The 27,154-nt window shown below is 41.5% G+C and overlaps 1 protein-coding gene across 6 annotated transcripts in view; it reads right to left on the bottom strand.

Moving 5' to 3' along the window:
* Positions 1 to 6,193: 6,193 nt before the first annotated feature.
* Positions 6,194 to 27,154, bottom strand: part of TSPAN9 (tetraspanin 9) — a 796,698-nt gene continuing 775,737 nt past the window's right edge. For all 6 annotated transcript variants that reach the window (XM_069228388.1, XM_069228389.1, XM_069228390.1 and 3 more), the window contains 4 exons: positions 24,390 to 24,491; positions 18,223 to 18,354; positions 18,040 to 18,123; positions 6,194 to 10,691 (listed from right to left, as the gene is read on the bottom strand). In XM_069228388.1, coding sequence (XP_069084489.1) covers positions 10,620 to 10,691; positions 18,040 to 18,123; positions 18,223 to 18,354; positions 24,390 to 24,491 — 390 coding nt within the window. In that variant the 3' untranslated portion in view covers positions 6,194 to 10,619. The remainder of the gene's footprint in view (positions 10,692 to 18,039; positions 18,124 to 18,222; positions 18,355 to 24,389; positions 24,492 to 27,154) is intronic.

The following is a 27,154-nucleotide window of genomic DNA, read 5'->3' on the forward strand; positions in this document are numbered from 1 at the left end:
GCCGTCACACGCTTTTGAATTTTCTCTCAAGGTGTAGTTGGAGAACCTAAGGCGCTTTAGCCCAACATGATAAAAGAAAGAGGAGTTCTTCCCAAATCACCCAGAAAAGAAACATCACAGCCCTCACTCCGTGCATTACGGGGCTTGCACAAAAACCTATTTCAAATTCACCTGCCGCGCCTAGTCCGGAGCACACCTCAGCGGAAAGAGTTCAGCAGACTCCAAGGCCACCTGGGCACCTAAAGTCTTATCCACAAAGACATTTAAGAAAGTATGTCTGGCAAAAACGTGCACCTAGCCGAATTTTCCGTTTACTGACGTGTGTGTGTGTGCGTGTGTGTGAGAGAGAGAGAGAGAGAGAGAGAGCGCGCGCCTCCTGTGGGTCGGAGTAAGCGTTACACAGAAGGAATGCTGGAATGCATGGTGAGAAAAAAATAAGATGGATTTAACGCAGATCTGTGACGGGGTGAATATTTGATTTGTTCATCATTCCATCCATCACCTTTTTGCATTTGTCACTCTAAGTGGGAGGGATATGCCCAGACATGGGTCCCATGCTCGCTACTCCACTGGATTCAAGCTAGCCTGGCTCACGAGGGGTGATACCCCAAGACCGTTCCCAGGATGCTTGTTTCCAGTCCCGGGAGGACCTGCCTGGCAGTTCGGGCTGGACTTTTCCCATGGGGAGCAGGGTCAAGACTGATGTGCATATGCGTGGGTCCAAACTGGAATGGCATGCTGAGAAAGAAAATTATGGATTTAACCCAGATCTGTGTCTGGGGTGAATGCTTGATTTGTTCAGCATTCTGTCCATCATCTGTTCTTTTTAGGTTGAGCATAGCAGCGCGCAAGCGCTGCTTTTCCTATGTGTTGGAATGTATCTGAGCTTTTAACAACGCCCACCTCACACCCATCACTACCACTCGCTCGTGGGTTTGCCCTTCAAAAATCCTTTGATGACATTGGTAAACGGTTTACGTGTGTCCCTCCTTGGGGAGGTTTTGTTACCGCTTTGGCCATCGCCCCTGTTACATGGCTAATTGCACTTTTGCCGATAGGTTTGACTGCGAGTGAATTTTTTTCCTTTTGTGTGTCTCTTCACACTGATGCTCATGGTGGCCGTGGTACTGTGAATTGGCTCGCTTATGTGAAACTGTTTTACTTAGAATTTTCAGTGTATGTAGCAATAAACATCAGATTAGGACGTAACCGCTAATAGCACTAACTTGACCAAATGTGAGACCCGTTGCATTGCAAATGCTTGTTGCATTTGTCGCGATAAGTGGGAAGGGTATGCCCAGACGTGGTTCTTGTGCTTCCTCTGCCACTGGGTTCAAGCTAGGCTGGCTCATAAGGGGTGATACCCCGAAACCAGTCCCAGGATGGTGGTTTCTGGTCCAGGGAGGACCTGGCCAGGCAGTTAATGCTGGACTGTTCCTTTGGGAAGCAGGGCCAAGGCTGATTTGCATATGGCTGGTGCCAAACTGGAATAACATGGCGAGTAAAAAAACTTTGGATTTAACCCAGATCTGTCACTCGGAGTGAATGTTTGATTTGTTCAGCATTCGGTCCATCATCTATTCTTTTTGCGTTTGTCGTCCTAAGTGTAAGTTTGGCATCACCCTCTAATGTACATGCTTGTGTGTTTTCATAAACCATTTTCAACCTATTTCTAACGTGGTATTTGTTGCAGATTTACTTAGGTCAAGCACAAGTGTAAAAACTATTCCAGTTTGGGAAGGGAAATTATCCCCCTCAATGTTGGTGAGGGTATTAACAAAAAGAGGTTCACTTCGGGGAAAATAAGAAAAAACTAAACATTTACACCGCCTTTGTTTTTTTTTCCATATGCAACAATATGCCTTTTCAAATTTGAAGATAAACACATTTACAAAACGTTTTCAGGATTATGGCTGGAAAGCTGCGACAGGTTTCCAGGTGAAATGCAGTGTAGAATATTTTTGCCAATTTTAGACAGTTGGATATCTGCACCGATGTAGGGTCGGAAATGTGCGGGTCAATTGTTTTTAACTGTTTATAAGACTCAAGCCCATAAAATATAACATGGTTAATTCACATTCTGGAACATTCCGCAGTATGGAAATCAACCATGCACTGGGTGAGGAATAAACACAAATCCAAAATCCTCGGTGATTTTGGTGAACATAATCCCTTTAGGTAAATTGGTTCCAACTATGAAGGTGCCTTAAAACACTGCATGCTGAGAACTAAAATTTGCCTGTGTTTTCTTTTTTTTTTTAATTCTTAACAATTCCCAAGGAGAAGATAAAGGAACTTGGACAGAACAAAAAAACAATAAAAGGCACAATTAATTTCCACCACACTACCTTAATGTCTTGCGGTGAAATTGCAATGCCCTTTTTATTTCGTTTCAGTCACTGACAATACTTTCTATTATTTAACTTGCATTCATTTAGCTCCAGTGAAAGTAAGGGAATGGACCATGATGTTGTCTTTGGGAAGAATCATTTAGGTAGTCTGCTTGAAAGCCGCTAGAACTGCTTCATTAAAAATGAAAAAAACGTATTCGGTTCCATTCTCTCTGTTTAGACCTGGCCGCTAGATCTTTCAAGCTATGAAATCTACTTGCTGATAAGAGAAAATGTTTTCTTATTTATTCTATTCATAAAAAATGCTAACACGTGCATCAAGCAACCATGGTATTGTGTTGTAGGCATGCTGCGGACTTCCTTGGTGTACCAAGTACTATTAATGTTAAGTAATGGTGAAAGCTACATGCTCTGTGTTCAAGTTTATGTATAAAGTACCCTTTGTAAAAGCCGTCGCTACTTTCCAACTTCTTGCAAGCGTCTCTCTAGCCAACTTTTGATATTATCTTCAATAATCATTGTTTTAGTGCTACAAGAAGTCCAAGTCACGGAGAAACTGCAACAGTAAAAACTAAAAACAAGCACTGGCAAAATCAACGGGTCTCACCTGTGAAACTCTTTGGCTTTGCCAATGCTTTTCGTTTATCCTAGATGGCTGCTGTGAGTGCTCACACATCGGTGTCAGCCACCTTTACATGGGGTTTGATTAAATATTACAAAATGCATTCGAAGATGGCCGTTGGGGATGCACGAGCAGCTCCAAGATCACAACAAAGTATTTTGTAGAATTTTAAGAAAACCTGTTTGAAGATGGCCATGGTGATACTTTTGCGCTGTCATTTTTAAAAAGTGGGATATGTTTAAAAACAACCAATTCCAATACCAGAAGCCCCCCAGTGCATTTACAGTCATCTTGGAATGGTTCAAACATCATTTTAAAATGGTCCCATGTTAGCACAAAATGCCAGACACTGGGTAGGAGGGGAGGAAGTGGGTATAAAGAGAGGGGAACGGGGGGAGCAGGTGGAACAATGAGGGAGAGAGAGAGAGATTGAGATTGTCCCTCACATGCTGGTGAAGTCAGCAGTAGAATCATTTATCAACCAGTCCAAACACTGCAAGACTGAGCTGCTCCTGTGAGGAACAAGAATGAAGTGGAATGCTGTTGACTCAAGAGCAGGGAATGAGCAAGCTAACAGAGCCATCAAGTTAGGAGCAAGGGACTGACCCAAACTTCACACTGTGTTTATGTAATGCACTGGAAACAAGAGGTCTCCAACAGACAGCTAAAGATGTCTTTAGTTGGGACCTAAAATCAGCAGTGTATAAGACAAACAAAACTGTCTGTTTGGGTTTTGGGTAATGTCACAGTAGGACACAAAATGCAACAAATGTTATTTTTAGTGTGAACGATGAGGTAAGCAGGCCTTCAAAGTGAATACCAGAATACCGTTTACCCAATTAGCTATATCCTGCTTATGTTTTAAGGCCTGCTCGACCAGTGCCTCTACACAGGGCTGGGTGCTGGCAGCCATTTTCACTGCATTGTTGCTCAAGCGAATGCCCTGCATGATTTGTCGCCATTCAAACTGCATGTTTGTAACCATCAGCTCTTCAAGGTCACCATACAGAACAGATTGATGGCTTTTGCACGGCCGTCTGCAATGTGTAAGGTCCTCAGTGAGTCTTGGCTGTAGTATGTTATCGCCATGTTATGCTTTGCAGCTGCTTCTTTATCCATGGCATATTTTTAACACTAAAGCCCGCTACCACTTGAACTCGCTGTTGCGGTTCTTCTAGCATACTGGCAATGTCAGGGTTGGCATATGTTACCACGAATTACACACTGCCTATGAGCACACAAAATCGTTACAAAAAACATCATCATAAAGAAGTGGGCACATTTTGGTGAGTGGTTGTGTACCAGGCTTACTAGTAATGTCAATCAACTGAAAATGATTGGCAAATGCAAACGTAGGATGAGCTTCCTGAGGGTGCTACGAGATTCTTTTATCTTAATCTTCTATCAGATGTAGTCGCTAGTGGCAACCCCAAGTCAAGCCAGATAGGCACCTATTTTAGGCACATGTCTAAAGCTCAAGAGATGGACTCTCACTATGCCCACTAACAAAAGGTCCCTCCAGAACCAATTCATGGCCTACCATCTGGGGTCATTTGAAGGTGGTTTCTCTTGATTTAGATACACAAACCTTCTATTACAACCATTCCAAGCAGCAAAATATTAGACTGCATCCCCTGCTCTGTTATTCATTTACACGGTGTGCAGTGTAATCATATTGTGTAGGTTTATCACGTGTGAAGTCTTACATAGATCCTGACTATGGATATCTATAGTGTAGGGAGATTCCTTCTTTTCCTACTTGTATGTGCTCGCATAGTGCTTCCACGCAGTCTCACAATATTTTGTGAGCACTGTTAAACAGTACTAAAAGTGGGTGTACCATTTTCTTACAAGTTACCTTGAAAATGTTGTCCTTGGTACTCCAAAACTGTATGTGCATTGGTGATCTTTTTATTTATTAACTGAAAAAGGGCCGCCAAACCCATATTTTACAAAGACAACTCGCATGCAGAAAACTTTGCGGCTACATGTAGTAATGGTATTCTCAAGAATTATGGGCAGTTTGTGAAAGAATCTTTGTGAATTGGCATAAGCCTGGTGTATACTGGCACAGTAGGGAAGGGTCCCCTGGAAAATGGTGGTTGTTATAGTGTCACAGCTCAGAGTCATTTCAGTTCTCTTCTACAAACGGAGTACAAGTCACTTAAAAACACAAAAATGATTGTGTGTCATATCATACAACTCCTGCCATAACCCAATGGTTTTCAAACTTTTTTAGGGCCATCCTCCCATGTAAAAATAAAATGAATAAGGGCTCCTGGAGTCACAAACAATTTTTTCACAGTTATTCTATAAAATTGGCAACTTTCAACATATTTAACACACCAAACACTGCAGTTATGCTGAGATCTACCTTTCAAAAATGTAATCAAATATCTGAATGTCAACATTCTAATGAAAGACACGGCTCCCTAAAAGTATCCACAATGTAGTCCTTTATGAGAAACGGGAAAGGGGGAGGAGGGGGCTTTGTTGGTTATTTGGAACCCTCACTTTGACACTTACTCCCTGCCAGGACATGAAGGACAAAATAAGTTACTGATGGCCCATTACAGTGTCTCACTGACGCTCTGTTCTTCTTCACAAAAAAAAAACATACTTTTGAGCACAGTACTGGTCTCTGTTTTCCAGGGGCCTAACAAAAGCTTCCCTGGGCGATAGTCTAGCACCCCCCTTAATTGAGCTAGTCTGACAGTTTGAAGACCTGTGCCATACCCTTTAGAATTGAGAAAGAAAACTGAAGTGGAGAGTCGACTTAATAAAAAAAAAAAACACAGCCGCCACCATTTCATGACACCAAAAGAAAGAGTTTGAATCGGACACAGCTGTCCTAAAACCTAGCACAAAGACTAGAAGTACAGCAATTACTGTTTTATTGATAAATATGTTATATATCCTTATGGCAAAGAGGTCTGTGACCGCTTCATAATTAACTACAGCGAACAGACATGTTTTAAGTGAAAAAAGAACTGCATTGTAACTTGTAAGTAAAATGAGCATTCTAAATTCAACACATACTTAGAATGGCTTTAATTACAATTTCAAAGATTTGCTTTTTTACCATCTGCTGGTTTAATATACAATAAACAGACATACTACATCCCCAGTTCTACCGCGTAGCAGTGAAGCCTTGCAACTGTTCGATGCTGCTAAACTGGGGTTGCAGGATAGACAAATACAAATCAATATTTGCAAAGTATTAAAATCGATGTAATAAGTATTTTTTTATTTGAAACATGCTAGATAGTATGAAAATAAACAATAGCTGGAAAAAGAGACTTTGTACAATGTGCTGTCAATTCTCTGTACAGTAGTAATATAACATATTGCTGGCTTTGCTTTTTTGTGCCATTCCTTTTTATGCTATTCTGTTAATTAATTTTTATATGTAGTCAACTGCATCACCCAATAATACTGCCTTTGTGATAAAGTGGTTATTCTTAATTAAAATATACATCCGTAAAATCAGCAATATGCACAGAAGATATCCGGACTGCTTCCCCAGGCAGCTTAATCCGGTCTCTAACTATAGATGCATACCGTTAATGTACTTACAAGATTTATTGGTGTCACTGTAACACACAGTTTGCAATCACTCTTGCAAAGTTTAATGAAGCATTCCACAAAAGTATATCTTCTGCCAGTGCTCTTCCTCCCTCCCAATTACTTTTACTTTCCCTCATCGTGTATTTTATTTCAGCCTAACTAATATACAAAAGCAATTTTACAAAACAAATCATCAATGAAAGACTTTAAAATAGAACAGGTACCACTTTGTGCTTATTTTAATGGTATAACACAAACTAATAACATTACACGATTTTACATTTTCAGTATATAAGAAAACGAATCAAAATTTTCAAAAAGACAAAATGAATGAGGCGTGATGAGGGGTCATACTCATAAATAAATATAAAAGAAAGAAAATAAAACAAGTTGACCTTTTTTGCAAGTTTTGATACATATAGTTTGTAGCAGCAAATGTCTAAGTACCAAAGCTCCCACTCTGCATGCAGAATTTCTAATGTAAATGGAGCTCAGGCACTTGTGGTCCCAATTCTTGCCGCACCTAGAGGAAACCAGTACTACCGAACAACCAAAAGGTGTAAAAGAAAACATGAATGAGAGGTGGTTATGATTCTTACTGAAAAAGAGACTAAACTTTAACTCAAATGTTGCACCTTTGATACAATCAATACGCAGAACAAATTATATTTGCTGAATATTCATGAATTACAAATGTTTCATAAACACTGTATGTGGAGGTAAGAATGCTTGTTCAGCAATTTTATTCTGCAGCACCATGGTGTACACATCAAATACATCCTTAACCCCCCATCAATACAACTTAAACATTTCCTCCAAATATCAACAATTTTGATCAATGCCTTTTTTTTGCCTCACTGTTTGTCTTCAAATTAATTTTAAGTTTATGTAACCGCACACATACACTGTCCTTGTGCAGAAAGTAACAAAAGCTCCCTCATTTTAGTATTCAGGGAACAGAAGCGGAGAGGGTGTGCCCATGTATTCCTTAACCCCATGATAAATGTGAACTGCAGATGATGATTAGTGCAAGCTCTTAAAGGCATCCCCGACTTCTAAATGTATCTTATACGAACTTCACATGGGAAACCATTCAGAACTCAATGTGAAGGTGTGCCTCACAGTAGGAAAAATGTGTAACCTTTTAGAACTCATGATGTCATTGATAACCCAATGCAATGTCATGTATGACATCCTATGGCATATGCTGTAGATTGAAGCACACCCAAGTACTGCTAACAATGTAAAGCCCTTGAAAAATGCTTGATTAACATTACACACACCTTAGCCCTCTGTTGAGCCACATAACACGTTCACCACTGATAGCATCAGAGGAAGAGTTCCCACCATGTTCACCAAATTGAATACAGTCTACCCTGGAAATAAAATGGTGTTTCAGACAGTATCTTCCTCCAGTGTTTAATCTACTCACATATAATACCCTCAATGACACGATTTCTTAGTGTGTAAGGGCGGTCCTTAGCCACACAGACATGGGCCTGCTGGAATAGAGATTGAAAAAACAGCTCCATTCTCAAAGAATGCTCACAGCACCAGCAGAGTTGCATTTAGTAGCAAGGGGGGGTTACCTGCACTAAATAAATAAGGCTACAGGTATGAGGATATTTTAAAAAATGTAAATATTCAATGACTGAACCAGAACAGGTGAAAGGCATCCAGATCATAATTCTGTCATGTAGAGAACAATTTGAAGACAATGGCCATTAATGACCTTCTTAACACATCATTAACATGTCTGCACGGGTACGTCTCCGTTGCTGTCTGTAACACTGCAGAGCTGGAACCCCCAGCTCTATGTAACATTTAACAGTACTTTAACCAGTTTGAAGAAGAGTAAGGCTTTTTTCAGTATTAATAATTTGGTTTATGTTCATTCATGCTTTCCTATGTAAAGCAGAAAAATGTAAGAATGGCCCATGCCGCAAAGGGAACTGTGGGCCTGATGAGAGGAGCAGCAAATAAACCAGAGGTCTGTGTTCAAGTGTCCTAGCGGGAATGTTTGTCGAAATGCCATGGACTGGGAAAAATCTTGCAGTGCACTTTATAGGTTTGATGAGTTTCCTGAAAATGAATCAGCATGTGCAAGGGTCTCAAAGAGTTCCTGCACCTTATCTGGCAATAAGTCCTGTTCTGCATTAAAGTGTTTCATTTCTCCAGCACAAAAATTCGGCTGTCAACAAGTGATTCTGTAACGTATTAGAAAAAGGACAATGCATACTTCATCCAATAATTCAATAATTCAACCAAAAAGTAGAACAATATGCAGTTCCTGCCTCTGGAAAACTTTGCAAATGTTATACTATGAATTAGCCAATTTCACTTCTGACTAGTTCCAGCTAATCTAGAGCTAGACAGGTATTGAGATCAAGGTGGGTCTTTTTTATTACTATTATATTTATATGAACAATTGGCTGCAGTCGTTCTTCGTACAGTGGCTAATTTAGCTAAGTGGTAACAGCTATCTGGCTGAATGAACCAAGATGGCTGCTTTTATGTATAAAGTATAACCACTACCCACTGGGCTAAATTGTGATAGCCTTTGCGTATAAGGTATAACTGTGTCATGTGAGAAACAAGGAGAGCACAATCCATGAAAATACTAATACTTGTCTCATTTTCCTAAAGCAGCCACTTTTCAATAGAGGTATTTAAAAAAAATGACTAAGTTGATATTCTGCTCTAAAACGTAATTGTTCCTTTTGTTAATACTCACAGTTGGCTTAAACTAGTAACCATTGCAATAAAGCATGAAAAACTGAAAATGATATTTCTTTAAAAAAAAAAAAAGGTATGCAATTATAGATTCAATTAAAAAAACGTGTCACACCAGGATCCCAATAACTAAAAATGAAATTACCAATCTAACAGAAAACAACTCAGTCTGCTTAACTTAGCCTTCCTACAGAGCAAAACCACTTTTCAACATACCCTGAAAGATAACAATAACATTATGTTCTATTATATACTAAAACGATTTCCTGGTGTCATTTAAAGAGCAAACAGTGGTTTCTTTAGTCTATAAGTAATATGAAAAACAAAACATAAAAAGTTAGAAATTGAGTTCTTATACTACATGATTTTGATACTACAGAGCACTCCATAAACTATAAAAACCTGCAGGTTCCTCGAGGCAAACTATCCCAAACCACTTGCTCTCTCATTCTTAAGGGTACAGTTTCCAAAGTCTTAAGCAAACCAACTAAGCAGTAATTTGAGGCTTATGTAAGATTACTTCTTAATAGCTCTTACAATGTAAAGCCTAACTTCTTTATATAGTACAGCATATTCATCAAATCAAGCACTGCATTTAAGCAGAGGGGGGGTAAATTCATTGACATATGAAGAAAATGTGTTTTCTTTGGCAAACACATGTCAATTGAAAGGTGCACTCAAATGGTGTCAAGTGGACTGTTATATGAAGTAGCACCAGGGAAGCTCTTCCGGTGGCTGACCTGGAAGTTTTCTGAATTGTTTTGGATACCACTTTGCAATAATGATAAAGTGAAGGCTAGGGATGGTCGCTGTTGACTTTCAGTGACGGTGCTCTGAAGACATGATGAGATTCTGCGTATGAGCAATGGCCTGTAGAATGAGGTGCTGCCTGCTTCATGGCGATGAATCTCTGTAGCTTGATGGTTGGCTTCTTGGTGATGCTTAAATGTTCTGCTGACTGACTGGTGACATCAAGGTACTGTAGTTTGGTAGGTCACTGCGTTGTTTGATACTTTTGTGTAATTTGGCTGTTTCACTAGAATTTTTAGAGTGGCGCTCTGCAGATCCTTTGATGGCTAATTAGTATTATTAAATGTCTCCTCCACAAGGATGTGACTGCCTGTAAGAGGAAGGTTCCGATGAATGATAAGTGACTGTATAGAGTTACGTAGTCCCTCAGGTTCTTGGTGCCTCTGCTTAGTAACAATGAGTTCCTGTTTGACGGGATATCAGTTTTCTGATTATTACTTTTTACAAATAGGACAAAGGGGGACTGCTTGTGGTAAAAGCTCAGCAATTCAGATGTTCTTTGTACTGGCAATAAAGACACTTTTCCTTGTGGAGATTCAGGCGTCGTATTTTTTACCAGTCCTATGAATCTGCTGGAAGAGAGTCATGGAAAAGGCCATGCCAAGTATCTGAGAAAGGGAGAGAAACAGAGTCAACATTAGTATCTCCGGGACCACTCTCTAGACCAAGGCATCATCATGCACAAACACAAACATCTGGTTAGTTGTTTCTGGACAGCGCAACACTTGCAATCACTGCGGATACCTCACTCTACAGTAGTTTGTTAGTCAAGGAGACACTGTAGACCTCAGCCTACTTAATCAACATCATTCTTTAAGGCAGACTACGACATTACTACTGAGACCCAGCAGCCAGTGTTAAAAGGCGGTACAAACAACATTTGCAACCATTTTAAAACTAATGCCTGCTATGGGATGAACGCGTGTCGAATAAACGTATTTGTTTAGCGGAAGGTACCACCGGGTCCTACCGGATGGAAAGGGCCTCCTCAAACAAGGATGATATGATTCATGACGTACAGAAAAGGTACAAATACTGCGTGACCCTGTTCTTTCACATTGAATGACACCTAAATCAGGCGCATCTGCATCCAAACCACAACACAAATGTTACTCGACTCTGAGTCTTCTTGCACCAGCAATTTACACCTAGTGTAGATGACCCCAGTAGAACAGGCCCTTTCTCCCTGGCACCATCCGATGACCGTATGCTCTTGCACATTTAGTAGCCACGTTGTGTATTAGATTTTGGCCCTTCTAGAAAACACTGTGTATAACGATGAGATGTAATAAGCAACAAGTCTCGCTACACCTCTGTTCTTTCTGAATGGTACACAGTGACCTGTACGTCTGCTGCAAGGAGCTGGATCTACTCAAAGGAACGTTCCAACACTTTAATCAAAGGCTGCAACATCTCTACAACTATGTCCGCTTTACAACACTTACAAATCTAAGTGAAGCATTCATCTTTGGGATGTATATGTCCTAGTGTTTTTCCTTTCAAGGGAAGTTTCCGTGTATAGGTGTTTTTTTCGACATTTTACAATGTTGAGTTGCAAATACATGAAGGTGTAGGCACATTTTAATTGTCTGAAATACACAGAATGCCAGAATCTCTATCCAAGCAAGTGAGGTGTCAGCAGCTATTTGGGGGGAAAAAACGTTTAGATGTAAATTGCTAACATGTTTACTTCAATTTTGAACGAAACTTATTCTTGAGTTGAGTTGTGTGCTCTGTTTTGCCCGCACGTCAATAAGAGAAGCATCGCCGATAGTATAATACACTTAGCACGGCTCAGCTGCCCCTTTCCGCACAATCAGAAACTTCAGAAACTCCCTTTTAACCCCACACTTCCCGAACCTTAGTATGGTCTTTGGAGCATTATGTAATACTCACTCAGGAGCAGACTGGCCATCAACGATCTTACTGAACATGATCAACCTAACTTACTAAATTATGTCCCCAGTTCTGATCAATCTTGTTTCCAAGGAATTTAAAATTCTCTTTAAAAAAACATCTGCCTCACGAAAATTGTGAGGATTGTGAGATGTGGTTATGTCTCATGTTCCACTGACAACGCCTTTTTTTGAATTTCTAATAAAGCTGGAAACGTTTGCTAAATCTGTACAAAATGGAGCACTTTTCTTCACCTGGCTAAGTTTCAGGATGTCAAGATTCACGCAGATATGTCTTGGTGGTCGGGGGGGCATTCAGCTATAACACGGGTCCCACATGATAACTTAAGAACTGAAACATACTCTTCAGTTGAATTTGGTTCTCTAGGTCTCAGTGGCATAAGGAAACTTGAGGGGGTCCCCCTGCACAGTACGTGGAGAGGCCCCCCTGCAGACTCACGCAGGAGCTCTGACGCCACAGTACTGTGCTGAGGGGGCCTCCTGGAGCTCGAGCACCCCCCCCCCCCCAACACACACAGCAGAGGCTGCAGGGGCCTTTGTTACGCCACTGCTATGTCTGTTAGATGCAAGAGAAGCACTGGTGGCCCTTCTACATCCATAGACGCCTACTGGCTAGTCAGATCATCATCACATGACCCACTGAGTCCTCCCAACCCTTTCAGACAGGATAAACCAACCATGGAAAGGTTTGGCAAAGATAGCCTAGGTGAACTCACTACTGATATTGCTGTCCTTGGCCCTCAAGACACTTTGGCTGAAACACGACTTGAAAATCGATTGCCCGGGCAAATTTATTCTCTTTAGGTCATGTAGCCTATAAGAAAGCAGACCAACAAGTTTCCTACACATGCCTTGGGTAAGGGAAGTAAAGAGGCAAGCAATGTAGAAAGATCTTGAAGACAAAAGTAGGATCTCTTAATCAAAGTGAACTGCCGGAGGTTCACAGGAGCCTACAAGGCATAGGTTCTCAATTAAAGAAAACAACTTCAAGCGAGAATAGGGGAGGCATGGTTTCCACAACATAATTCTTCCAGGTTGTTAAATGGGCCTGCAATCTGAAAGCACCTTAAATATTAAAAGTGCCACTTTGAGAGACAACATCTAAACCTTTGCTTTATTCTCACAAACAAAACTGCAAAGTCTAGACAGAAAACTTCAAAACTCGGAATCTTGCACACCTGAACACCTCACTATAATTTTTATTATATGAAAAAAACCTGCTGTAAGCCTACTTCAAGTAGTTTGGCACTGAGGATCAGGCCACATATATACCGCATCGGTGTTTAAGTCACTTACACTCACACTTCATGACCCATATAATCTGAGACAAGCAACTAACCCTTCCTCGGGGGCAGATTTACTACTGAAATCTTTAAAGAAGGCAATTATTACATCCTTCACTAAAAGTCCGAAGCAGATCTGTGGAACCGAGCTAATTACCAGAGAAATTTTCCTTAGCATCTAAGACACTAGAAAGGGCAGGGGTCTGGCAACTGAAAGTGTTTATGGACTCAGGTGACAGTCTGTGGTTGTGTCTATTCAAAACACTCTGAGCTTGATGCCAGTGGTGTTAGCAAATTGCTCCTTGAAGGCCTGTCCATGACATCTCTTTAACTAGGCATGCAACATCCAATTACTTTCAAACTGAAACCATTTACAACTCACTTTAAACATAACTTCACAAACTGTCTCCTAGCGGATTGCCCTAAACACCTAGACTAGTTCACCCTACAACATATTTTCACTGGGTTTTTGCCCCAGACCAGGTGGTTGAAGAAATGGGACTTCATATTGATCCCTCTCGAGAGCCCCAGCAACACAAAGAAAGGTTCATTATATCTGAAACATCTACCTTTTCCTCAAAAGGTTCACGAAATGCAAGACTTTATTGGGTTGCATATTAACTTTGGAAGTAGCCGGTTGGTGTTTCAGAGTTTCCCCTGCACCAACCCTCTGATGCCTATATGTGCTGTTGCACCCTCGTTTTAGCTTTTGCAAAAAGACATGCAGTAACTGGGCTACCTTCGATGGTATTTAACAATGGCACCTGCTGGCCGTAGAGTTTGGTAGTCCTGGGAAGTAAAACCTGCATTGTAAGAAACACAAGGGCAATATCTTACCAGCAGGGAAGCCACACCCAGACTGCGGCTTAGAGAAGCATCTATTTTACCATCTTGTGTTCTTGATGGATCCCTCCAAAAGTGGGAGGCTGCCCCCCCAGAGCTAGGCACTAACGTTCATACACCCAGCTGGTGTAAACTCCTGGTGCTATGATGGTGAAACTCAATAAATATTGTGAACATGTTTTCTTTTGTTTTTTTCAGCCTCTTCAAACACTTCCGTGACACAATACACTCCAAGAACTGACGTCATCTATTTTTTGAGTGCTAGTATGCTGAATCTGCTGCGTTCATCTCTCCATCCAAGGCCACGGTATGCAGCATTAGTAGGTGCCCTCACAGTGCGCTTAGGTGAGCCAGTCCTCTGGTCCCTTGGTATTGGACCACCACCGAGACAACCTGTCATCAGACCACAAATGCTGAAACAAAGCATCAGAACTACTTGCCAGACTGTGACATTTTAGCAATTAGATACGTGAGAATGGATCAGAATAAGGGTTTCCAATCTTACCAACTCTGGCATTTCCTTCTCTGTCGCTCCACCTTTTTGACTATTGTCTGAAACTTTCCACATTGTTTTATGCAAACTCTTGTTATTCAGGTATCCGGCTCCAGACATTTTTAAAAATGTATTTGTTTATCAAGAACAATTACTACAGTCTAGATTACGGCTTTATTAGTGATGGTGCGCGAGGAGGTAAAAGATTATGCACTGATGGATTTAAAGAGAAACTACAGTTTATCAGCATCTAGATCAGATCCGCACGGAATGACAAGCTGTGCAGTCACATGCTTGCCACGTGCACGGGTCCAAATGTGCACCAGTAGTAGTGGTTTATCCAACAGTGCAATCCCTTTGCAGAACAATGTTGTCAAAAAACTATCAAAGGCAATGAACCAACTGTTACGATAGTTAGAAGTATCTATAAGTTACCTGATGTTAACCTGTTCTCGGAAATATGTTCCTGCAGTCAGCTGATGAAGACTGAGGATTTTGATCTTTGACCTTACAAAGTCACTCACCAGCACTGTTCTTTTCTATTCACTTGGGGCTACATAAACGCTCGTTCAAAGAAAAAGTGAAATACACAATAAAATAAAGGGGTCGGCCATAATTTTCTAAAAATATTTATGTGCTCTATAAATCTTAAATTTAGAGACACGTGTTTTGGATAAATGGGACTTCAGCTATCTGTCTGGCCTCTATGGTCTAATGTGCTTGCGCAGTGCAACCAATGAGTAGCTCCCAAGTAAAATGAACATCACAACATCAGCACATAACCCCGTATTTACGAAATACAAATTAAAACGCGAGAACGGTAGTGACTCCTTTGAACAGTCTCACTGCACTAGGTCTCACGAGTGTTGGGAGAGCCAACGTTTTGAGCCGAAAGGGGTTTGCATTTGGGTGCTTTGCTGGGAAATCAGGATCACGGAAAGGTAAGAGTTAATCCCCTTTGCCTAATTATGATATTCCCAATATTGCGCTCGTGTATATTAGGTAAGAGTTTCTTAAGGAGGAACGGTGCGGCCATTCATCACCTTGACAGCCGAGAGGGTGGACCAGAATAGGCAATCCCTTACTTGGGGAATAATTAGGTTTGGGCTGGATGCATATTTGGCAGTAAGAATACAATCCTCGCGCCTCTCATTCGTATTCTAGCGAGAACGTTTTCGTCCTACAAAATAAAGCACTGGAAGCAGATGAACTAAATTGGATCCAATACAAAGCGACCCCCAGAAGCAGTAGCTCACGATTCACAGGGATAGGCCAATCAGGTCCCTGGTGGCTGACAAAATAAGACTTCAAAGTTGTTGCAAACGCAGGGGCAATGTACAAGGAGGACCGAACAAGAATATTTACTGCACAGAGCCTTTTAAAACAAGCATTTGCAGTGTAATCAGTCTTGCATTTGCCGAGTTAGAGCTATTAGCGTTGTAAATTCGTAACTGGACTTTTCTTGCCACATAAACTGAAAATGAAAAGTAAAACAGTTGACATAAGCAAGCAAATTCAACGGCCGCCATGAGCATGAGCGCGAAGGAGACACACAAAAGGAAAAATAAGTTTGCTCGTAGTCAAATGTATTGGCAAATGTGCAGTTATCCATGTAACAGGGTCGATGGCCTGGGCGGTAACAAAATCCCCCCAGGGAGGGACAAAGATAAAGCATTTACCAATGATGATAAAGGATTTTTGAAAGGCAAGCCCATGAACGAGTGATAGTGATGGGAGTGCGGCGAGCATGGTTAAAAGCCCACAGATAGATTACAACACGTCAGAGCGCTTGCGTGCTCGACCTAAAAAGGGAAACACAGGGGGCGGAGGAGAATGGCTGCCAGAAACATTATTTAAAAAAATCAAGGTCCAAAAAAAGACTAAAGAGACTCTCCAGTTTATTGCTGAGAAATTAAATAAAAACCATTGATTCATTTGTGCGATATCTCATGTTATTGATCATCGGAGACCATTAGCGATTCGGCTGGGAAGGAGTCCTGTCTTATCTTCCTCATGCCTGGAATATCTAGAAGGGAACGTAGGACTTTTATTCGCACTGATCAAATTGGTCACTGTGGGTATTAATAGTCTGAGTCACTTAGGAGCAGATGATAAATGTGCAGTGGCAAATGGAAGTCATTTTGAAGAAAAGAGGGTGACAGGTATGGAGCTGCAAATTTATATCCATCTAGCCCTCATCCTTACCTCCACATTCCAAATATGTATTTGGTAGATGGATTTAAGCTACACCTTTTAGCAGAAGTGACCAAATTTTGCAACTGGGCAGAAGACACCTTGTATGCAAAACAAACATGAGTGGAGGCTCAGGAATGCTTGAAGAAGAAGAAGCAGATTATCAATGCACACACATGCACACAAGTGCAAAGACACAAACTTATGATTCAAACAGCAACAGAAGAGATTTATTCAAGAGAAGGAGAAACGAGGTTATGAAGAAGACGCAACCATACTGAGTGCGCAAAAGACAGCGGAGAGATGGCAAGGACAGTTGTGTTGAACAGAGTGATACTATGTCGTGACTCTATACATCACAATAGAGACTTCATGAGCAGTGCTGCATTCAGTTCTGAAGGCTACTTAATCGTACTCAATGGAAAAAAAAAGTCAAAGATCAAAATATGTAGAGATGGGAGAATAAAAGGCTGGACAAGATAAGCTAATTATGAACGTTAAATGCATCAAGAGCAGCAAATGTTTTATATCTAAATTTGATTTGGAATCTAGAAACGTTTATAAAGAAATGAAGGGAGAGCGCTGGGAATAGAAAATAAATGACTCATCAATATTAGGGCAATGGACACATCCCCTTCTTGCTACCAAGAGTGATAAACTGATTACTAAATTTGGTTTATAAAGGGAATGCAAGAAACCCAAGAGGGCAGTGGATAGAAAATGGTCAAATTGAAGAGTACAAAAGACTCTAGGTAACCAAAGTTTTATAAAGGCTTAGTAGGACTCGTGGGACAACTAGTTTTGAATGTTTAGATCACCATCTATGATATAACTAAGGATAGTCTTTTCGAGCCACTGGCTAGTAAAATCTAGTTAGGATTATAGAGTATCCAAAAAGTAAGTACAGGGTTGATTAATATACAATGGATTTCAATGCGCATTATTTACAAAAAACAGATTGCATTTTACTGTTTAGTAGATTGACAAGCCCATCCTTCATCATAGCCAGGCTCATGGACTACAAGAAATCTTCATCTCAAGAAGCATCCCTTATGAATCTTTCAAAAACCAGTTGGCTTCTCAGAGCGGAAGCATCTTCACTGTAGAGAGCAAACTCACATCAACTTTCTTCCTCTTCCTTCAAGGAGTGAAAAGGCACCACTTCAGAAATTTGACACAATTTATATGAAACACTTAGTTGGATTGCGCCTTCATTCAAGAACCGTACCTGGATGATCAGAATGCACATCCCAACTGTCCCAAGAACATGTTTGTTGTCATCGAACCACAGGAGTACTTTTTCATAGCAACCCTAAAAAAGAGGGAAATTTGTGATCAGGGATTCACATTTTACTTAAAATGAGCATCACTTCAGTAAAGTGTTGACTACTGCAAACGGCTGAATACTCACTGTTTTCCACACTAAACTTGTGGAATTATGCCCACAGTCTTGTGAGTTCTCCATGCAGCACCGATCAGGAACAGTGTTTTCTCCAAGCACCGGGTACCAGTCTGTGTAATCTGTGACCCCGCAGCAGCGCATCTACAGTTCAGAAAACATGGAACAATATGGTGAATTTATAACCATGGGCATGCATCCACTAATTGAAACACCACTATCAAATGTATTTTACAGAAGACAGGGAAGGCTTGTGTTTGTCTTCGGTGTCTGGCTATTGTTAGGGAGTAACTACCAAGGCCCAAAGCTACCAGTAACATGTTTGCTGTGTTTCCTTGTTAAATTGCCATTCACACTGTAAATTACATGTTTTTCCTATTCGTCTCTCCTCTGTTCATTGCCTTGCCATTCATGGAGTGTGTTAGATTTAACTCAGGTTTTCTTCTTTAATACAAAAGATAAGTAGGTGAATTTTACTTAACTTCAGAAGCAATACTTAACACACACCTACACTGTATCATAGATGCAATTTACAACTCTTGGATCAGTGGGAGCTGAAGAGCTGGGGTAACGACTCTGGATCAGCTATTCACAGGGCAGCAGAGGGTTCAAATATAAGGTAGTTCCTCTTTAATCATGCTTTTTTCAGGCTGTTGGTGCTCTGGTCATCTCTTCTGTAAATGCCCTCATCTCTCTCACTTCTCTGCGTGCCCTCCCATTCCTGCTCATTTTCTCTAACACACTTTATACGAGTCAAGGAGGACTCTTCCTCTAACAATTAAACATACCTCGAGTGGGTGCAAGTGCTCTAAGGTAAGGTAGCTACTTGTGGTCCCCCGAGCAGGGCACGCAGTGAATATGGTAATAAGAGTGAAGTTCCAAACAGCAATATACACATTCACATCTCCTGGAGATACGAACATCACCCACAGTTTTATTTTAAAGAATATAGTTTTGTTGTAGCATCTTGTCCTTCAGTGATTGTCCTTTGGTGATTGATGTCAGGTTTTACGATTTTCATGAGAACATAGTTTTTAGTGGGAAATGTGTCTTCAACATAGTGACGTCATAGGCACAGCTTCCGGTGACCTCTACTTCGTTTCTCCATCCCCACCGCTTTGATCTCCTCTACTTCAAACTACTCTGCCTATTTTTTGACTGGTCTGTATTCGTTGTTAAGTCATCTATGGTCTACATCTAGTTGCTATGGTTTTCCCATCTTCCTCCCAGCTGCACAAGTGCACTCAGCTAAATACACTGCATTGTTATCACACTTAGGCCCAGATTTCTCAACATTTGACGTAACACAGCAAGACAACTTGCTGTACCTCGTCAAACAGGGAGAGCAGGAATGTGCCCTATTTACTAACATACGGTGCATTACTGCTCTCTCCCTGCGCTGGCGCACTGTTCACTGCCAAGCGCCACCGCAGGCACCCTTGCGCCCTGGAACAAGGCTTCCTGTGTTACAGCGAGGATTGTTTTTGTGGAGGAAGAGGAGCCCTTCTGCACAACAAAAACAATCTTCATGAGGAGAAGGAAACATTTCTCCTCCTTATGCCTCACCTGGGAAAGTTGCATTTTGACTCATTCCCATGTTTACTACTCTCAGTAAATTTGGGGATGTGCCAAAAGCCCTGGATGTGTGGGAACACCCACCGTCCACTCAAGGAACACCTTACCAACACAGAGTAATGAAAGGCAGTGACCCGGGCTGCTTTGCGTTACTCCAGATTTACTAAGCCACGCAGAGCGGTGGCTCTGTCTGGATTACTAAATCGGACTTTGGGGCTTGCGTTGCCTTGTGTTGCTTTGCTTGACAAGTGCAGCACAAGCCCTTGATAAATATGAGCCTCAGTTCCTAGGAAAGTGTAATAGTTGCTGGTGGACCTCTTTCCAGTTACCCCGGGTAGAAGTGGTAGGCGGTGTATGATGGATGCAGCTGTCCTGCACTGAAGATTCAGGGAGTAAGGAAGAGGTTTGAGAGTCTTAGCCTCATAACAAGCAGATGGTGGGTGTGGGTGGAGGTTAGTATTTTTCCACGAAAGACAGGGTCTAGCTGTAGATTTGGCTTTGCCCAGGGTACTATCTGAGCATGAGACAGCTCTGTTACGAGACAACAGAGAGCAAACTATTGACGTCTCAGAATTTTTTTATAACGTGTTCTTACATCAGTTTAAAATGCTAAGCATTAAAAGCAGAATAGCGATGTCACTCAATACATTTCAAAATGTCACTCAGCCTTCACCTGAATTTAAATGCAATGAGTATAGTCACCAAACAGGCCCCAAACAGAACTGATGGATGATCCACTGAGACCACTTAAGTAAGAATGGACATCCACGGTCAACATTTAAAAAAAAATGAACATTTTAAGACAACAGTGTTGCTCACAATTAAAAGCTGCATGCAAACCGAAGAACATGTCTGGAAAACCAAATACTGACTATGAGCACATAAACTGGGGTTTGGAGGTTGTGGCAGCAAAGGATGGGGTCACCAAAAGCAATGTCACCATGAGAGGCATCAATGACAGCTTAGTCATTAGTTTAATGCTCTGGTTTGACAGTGAATCACCAAGAGAAGTGCTTTTGTTCCACCTACGTTGGGAGTTAGGAGTACATGTTTTGATTGGGCAGATGTGTGTTCGTCTACAACAAAAATGCTTTCCCTCTACACTGCTGTGATCATTTTATTATCCAGCTGCCTGAGCTTCAACTTTCGGGGGCACACACATTACCTTGTAATGCTATTAAAGTGTCTAGGATAACTAGATAATTTATGGTGTTCTCTGGTAGCAGCACCAATGGAAGGAGGGTAGTCAACCCACATGGATATTTAGGTCTGGCTTCACAGTGCAACTGTCACCTGGCCTTTTAACCTACACCAATACATATCCATTCCCATGCTATCCACTTGTAATGCTTCATGTTACCATACAACATTCAATTAACACCAGACCTATTGGCATTGCCACTGCCTGTTTAAATCGTCTGCTGGCAAAGAAAGTCAAGGATAAACATGAAGACCTGGCTTTTACAAGGTTTTAGTGTATCCAGCTGCAGAGGTCTTTGAGTATCTAACAAGGGTCAGGCCACACTAGCAATAAGTGATTAATGCACTTGCTGGTTAGATATGTGCAAACTGACCACAGGCTAGACATCATAAATGGCATAAGAATTTAATGTGCCAAATGCATAATACAGGGGATAACGTGCAATCCCCAGACTGTATTTTAAAAAAGATAGCTCACTGGATTAATGTTTAGTTGCACACCTTAGTGTGTTACCTCCAGGTCACATGTGACAATTCTGGTAATGCAACTCAGTGAGCTGAGCGCCAACACCAGAGTGGTGAATATAACCTGTAAGGCATAAGCTTAAAATTCTGAGTTTTTCTAAATTTGTCATTACTGTAAGATTGCTAAAATTAGTTCCTTTGAATAGTAACAAACTCAGAGAAATTACATCACATACTACAGCCCATGCAGATGCCTACAATTCCATCATGCAGACCCGGAGTGAGTGAAGCTCTATTATTAAGGCTATTGGTCTGCACGCAAAGCACACTGAACGAGCAGATATGCCTGGGTGTGTCATTGTGTTGGCAATCTGCACCGGGACAAAGTATGGTTCATTGGGTCAATAACAGATGCCAGATACATTTTCCAGCTCATCCCCCTCTATTCTAACACTGCAGAGGGAAAATAATGTAGTTACACCTAGGGAAATGCAACAAATAACACCTTTAAACACCACTACCACAAAAATAGCACTAACCATTTCTCTAACAGAATTGACCAAATTGAAGGGCAAAATTTACATTCCAGAAAAGTGATCTTCAGTTGATAAAGTATTTTAAAGCATAGCTTACTAATTGAAGTGCATGGAATACATAGAGATTTTGACACATAAATGTACTGACATTCATAAATCTACCTTTCTCTCCATGAACCACTGAAACCAATTTTCTAAATATGTTGGTTTAAAATAACAGAGGTTAACCAGGATTGAAATGGAACATCTGTTGACTGGGGACTGTCTTCTGTGTTGCATCATCAAGCAACATATAGATTTAGGGATTACTGGTCTGTCAGGAACCACTCTGAAGGAAAGCTTGCAGAGCCAATTGCTTTGTTATCTGGATTCCTGCTGATGAAATAAGGCAGATGGGTGTCTATGTGAATTGCAAGCCATATCCTTTTCAAAAAGACTGTAGATGCATGTTGATTGTTTTGACAATTTCAGTCACTGTTGTCATCCAAGTACCTGGAATTCCAGTTTCACCACTGCAAGGAAGGCCCCAATAGTCTGCTTTTAGGAAAATGGGCTTACAAAGACACAAATGTAAGCTGGAAGGTGCTAGAAATACCTTATTTCTAAGCTGGTGTTCATTCCAAGGAGCATGAAATAGCTGCAGTTATTGTCTCGGTGTGTTCGTTTTCTGGACCATGCCCAGCACTTAAGCAAACACCATCTAACTCGATATTGATTGGACCAGGCCTTCTCCTCACACCCCAATGGAATGAGTGGCATTTGAGAGGTGAAGTTTCATCAGGAACATTGAATACATATCCTGGTTGGAAATAATGAACTTCTTTATACAGAAGCGTTTTATACAGACTCTGTTCACAACAGCGAAGGCTGTGAAGATATGTATTTAAACTCATTCGTCCTAATCCTGAACTACCTGTGTTTTGGGCAATTTGGAATTTCCTCGGACTGACTGTTTTTTCCCCCAAGTTCAACTGGCCCGGGTTCGAGTTGTTGTGCTCTTATTTTCTTTTTCTCTTAACCATGCCATGTGCAGTGCTGGTTATTTTTCAGTGCTTGCTCACTTTACATAAAACTCACAAAGGTTAATGCAGGACTGTTGATTGCCATAAATCAGAACAATACTTCATCATAACCAAACTTATCTCAAAGGAAAATTCCACTGAGATAATTACTTATAATATGGAAAGAGGAACTTTGAGGGAACCACCATGCTTCTACATACTGCTGAATTTACCGTTCCTGAAATCTGAGTTCCGTTTCATGTTCTCCTCTCCTCCCAAACGTATGTGTTTTTTTTTTTTTTGTTTTTTTTTTATAGCTCCAGAAGTTTTTTTTTTTTTTTTCTTTTCTACACCAATTCAATTATGAAGATTAAAGCACTATTTCCCCTATGGTTATCAAATTCCTTTTAAATATAGTAATATGGTGCAAACAATATTGCAAAAACAGCGAGAGTCTAATATCTTTGGTTCCACATTTCTAGCCTTCAGCCGCGCACCAGCAGGATTGTCTTGCCAAAGAGTGCATTAGGAGAGGAGTTCCTCGAGCAGCATTTTGGGAAGATGCATAAGTGATGACCCGGGATACTGTGTTTCGCTGAAGAGGAAGAGCATACACAGATGCCTACTCTAAAGAGGTTCTATTTCAAAGCAAGCACAGAACATACACATTCAAATAATTGATGTGCACTCCAATCCAGTGGTTTATTTCGTAAATCCCTTAAAGGCACAGAGCGGCCGCATCATCGTAGGGATTCATCTGGTGCAGGTTAGTTCGCGCTGCGGCACCTGCTCTGTAAACCACTGGATTTGTAAACAGACCCTGGGAGATTATTTGCGTTTTTTGCGCACACTACTCTCTTTGAAATGGTATCCTGCGCCTCTCTTACAGAGGCGCGGTACCATGCAGCCAGTTAATGCTGGCATCTGCTAGCACTTGCAACCCAAGTGCGCCTGATTAAAGGCGCGTGCATTGATAGGGTTCCTTCGTGACGCAGATAATGTCATTAGGTTCGCAGCCTAAAGAAACGTAAACCAGACATTCAAGAAATATTTGTGTAATTTCAAACTAGTTTTACTGGATACCTCGTCCATGCAACTGGAACATATATTGTTTTGCTGCTGCTGCTGATGAAACGTCAGCAAGTAAAGAGCCCCCCCTGAGAACGTGCAAACACAAATTGACTTTTTCCAGGCGAGGGTATCTTTAAGCGAGGTAAACAGAAGCATTTCTATGATGGAGTCCCGTGTACACTATCAGCGAGCTGACGGAGCTACAAAGCCGTGTTACTGCAAGAAACGTGCTATATGCATGCTGACGACATACAATAATGTGCCATATGGCCTTCGGTGCTACTTCAGGTCTTTACCTGTTAATACGACCCGCAAAAGAGAGCGAACCTACCTCTGCTTGGATAATGTTCCATGCATTCTTCAGGCCAACGTTATTCTCGGTGTTGTAAAGCAACAGGCCTTCCTTCAAGTCGTGCTTTGCGTTTTCGTTCACCTGTCAGATAAAACAAAATATGGCTGATTATACTACAGTTCACTCATCCAGACAATATTGTGGACAAACCACGCAGTGGGCACAGCCAGTGCGTGCTCTGCTTCAATCATGACAAGACGCAGCGGAGTCTCCACGTAACTGGAGCACGTTGACAAAACACTGAAGCTAGTGGATCCCGACAGAAACGAGAAGAACAGTGACACAGGCCCTCGTCAGCAGCAGACTGGACTATGGCAACGCACTCTACACAGGCATCCCAGCAAAAGACCTACTACGCCTCCAACGCATCCAAAACGCCTCCGCCTGACTGATCCTCAACGTACCCCGCCACAGCCACATCTCCCACCACCTGAGAAACCTTCATTGGCTCCCCGTGGACAAAAGGATCACTTTCAAGCTTCTTACCCACGCTCACAAAGCACTCCACGACACCAGACCAGCCTACCTAAACAACAGACTCAGCTTCTACACCCCCACCCGTCAGCTCCGCTCCTCTAACCTCGACCTCGCCGTCGTCCCCCGCATCCGAAGAAAGACCTCCGGCGGCAGATCCTTCTCATACCTCGTCGCCAAAACCTGGAACACCCTCCCCACCAACCTGCGACAGACTCAAGACCTACTCACCTTCAGAAGACTCCTCAAGACCCGGCTCTTCGACCAGTAACACCTGCTTCCCCCACCCCCACCCAGCGCCTTGAAACCCTCACGGGTACATAGTGCGCTTTATAAATCCAATGATTGATTGATTGATTGAGGCTACGATCATGAGTGTTTGATAAGTGGGCAGTATTCCAAGCTGGGATGACTTTACTGCACCCGGTGAGATTAGTCTTACACTCTAGGACTAAAATAATTTATCAAACCTAAAAGTTGGTCTCAAAGACTGTAATGATATCATCCTGGTTTTGACAGCTCTTCGCATATCGTAATTGCCAAGAATAACCGAGGTTAAACTACTTATCCTTGCCCAACTATACATTTGAGAAAGTTCAAAATACCCTTCACCCAAACAGGCATTTCAACAGGGTACAGTCCTGTGTTTGTAAGTGGGGAAGGCACAGTCTCTAAAAGGGGTGTGGCCTATGTAATTAAGTTGTGGTTTAGCCATGTAAACTAAGGCAGATATTCATACTTTATTAGCACTGCACTTGCGCTGCTTTTTGACGCAAAGTCGGCGCAAACGTACAAAATACAATGGTATTTTGGAAGTTTGCGCTGCTTTTGCGTCAAAAAATGACGCAAATGCGGTGCTAAAAAAGTGTAAATATGAGCCTAAATTTCTGTGATTCAGTGTGCCACTGACTGGTATTTTGGTTCCTCTCTGAGCTTTTTATTGTATACAGATACATAACACAGCAACTGGTATACACCTTAAACTAGCCAGGAGTACTGGCTTTGTCAATGGTTGTTAGCTGTTTCAGACAAAAGAGTAAACAACGATTTTGTTGTAAAGAACTAATATTAAAAATGCTTTAATTCTAAAATTGCGAAACTGTGAATTAAACATTACTGAGGCCTTCGGAAGGAGTAGTTGCTTCAGAGTGTCTCAATCACTCCTGTTAAGTTCAGTTTTTGACAGATGCACGTTTTTTTTCCCATCCATCTGCATATCTTACATCTCATCTCCAGCACCTTCTTTTCACCGCCTCCTTAATGTACTTTCTTGCATCTCTTCACCACCCCGAAACACTCTCTCACCTATAATACCTATATTTCGTCTATTTTCTCATTGCCAATATTTTGACAGCTCTGTGCCTCCTTCACACCACACATTTGCACAGAACTGCTATTGCCATTGGAATATGTGATCATCGCTCTGTGCGATCTCCAGAGAGGCCAAGGATAACTGACCATGTATTCTGAGCATCTTTTTGAGCCACTGACAGGCACTGTGTGAAACCTGCCCTGCGTTCAGTCTAAACTCCACAGCTCTCATTCGTGGCCGTTATAAACACCTAGAGGCAACTCTGCTGGGAGTATACACTATTCGAAAGTAATATGCTACATAGAAAAAAATAATGAAACAACATCCTGGTTCTAGTTAGAACTCTTAGGGGCATGCAAGATTAATAAGACAGGTGAAATCAGGGCTTTAAGTGCGATGACAAAACTGGGGGGGGTCTCACAAAGGGACGTTGCTGATGTAAATAGGGCGTGGCTTAAAAGCATGTAAGCTAAAAATCTGGACATAGCATAGTGTGCTGCCCCACTGATATCTTGCTACTTCTTCCTGTCCTTGTATAATTGCTTCAGTTCTGCAATGATGAGACTGTGAAAGAACAGCAACGAGTCTCTTTGAAGTTACATCAAAGGTATGAAGAGTTGTACTGCTGCCCAGTTACGATTTCTTTTCACCCTGAGGGTGAGGGCAAAAATGGAGAGCCCGAAAGGGACGTGTCTTGGCATCTGCTTTTTAGAACTGGACCCGGCCCAATGAAACCCCTGGGTGAAATAGAAACAAACTAAATTGCTGACGTGTTACTGTAAAGTTTTTTACATTGTTCAGAAACTGAAGAGTGTTTTTGCCATTAAAGTTAAGAACGCGAATAAATGGCAGATAGGGACCCTTTTCAATGTCTGCTTTTAGATACTACCAGGACTGGGTCAGGGAGGGACCTGGATCACTTAAAATCCTGATCAGTCTTCGTCTCCAAGATTTAAGT

The sequence above is a fragment of the Pleurodeles waltl genome, chromosome 4_1, assembly GCF_031143425.1.
Source record: "Pleurodeles waltl isolate 20211129_DDA chromosome 4_1, aPleWal1.hap1.20221129, whole genome shotgun sequence".
NCBI classification, from domain to species: Eukaryota; Metazoa; Chordata; class Amphibia; order Caudata; family Salamandridae; genus Pleurodeles; species Pleurodeles waltl.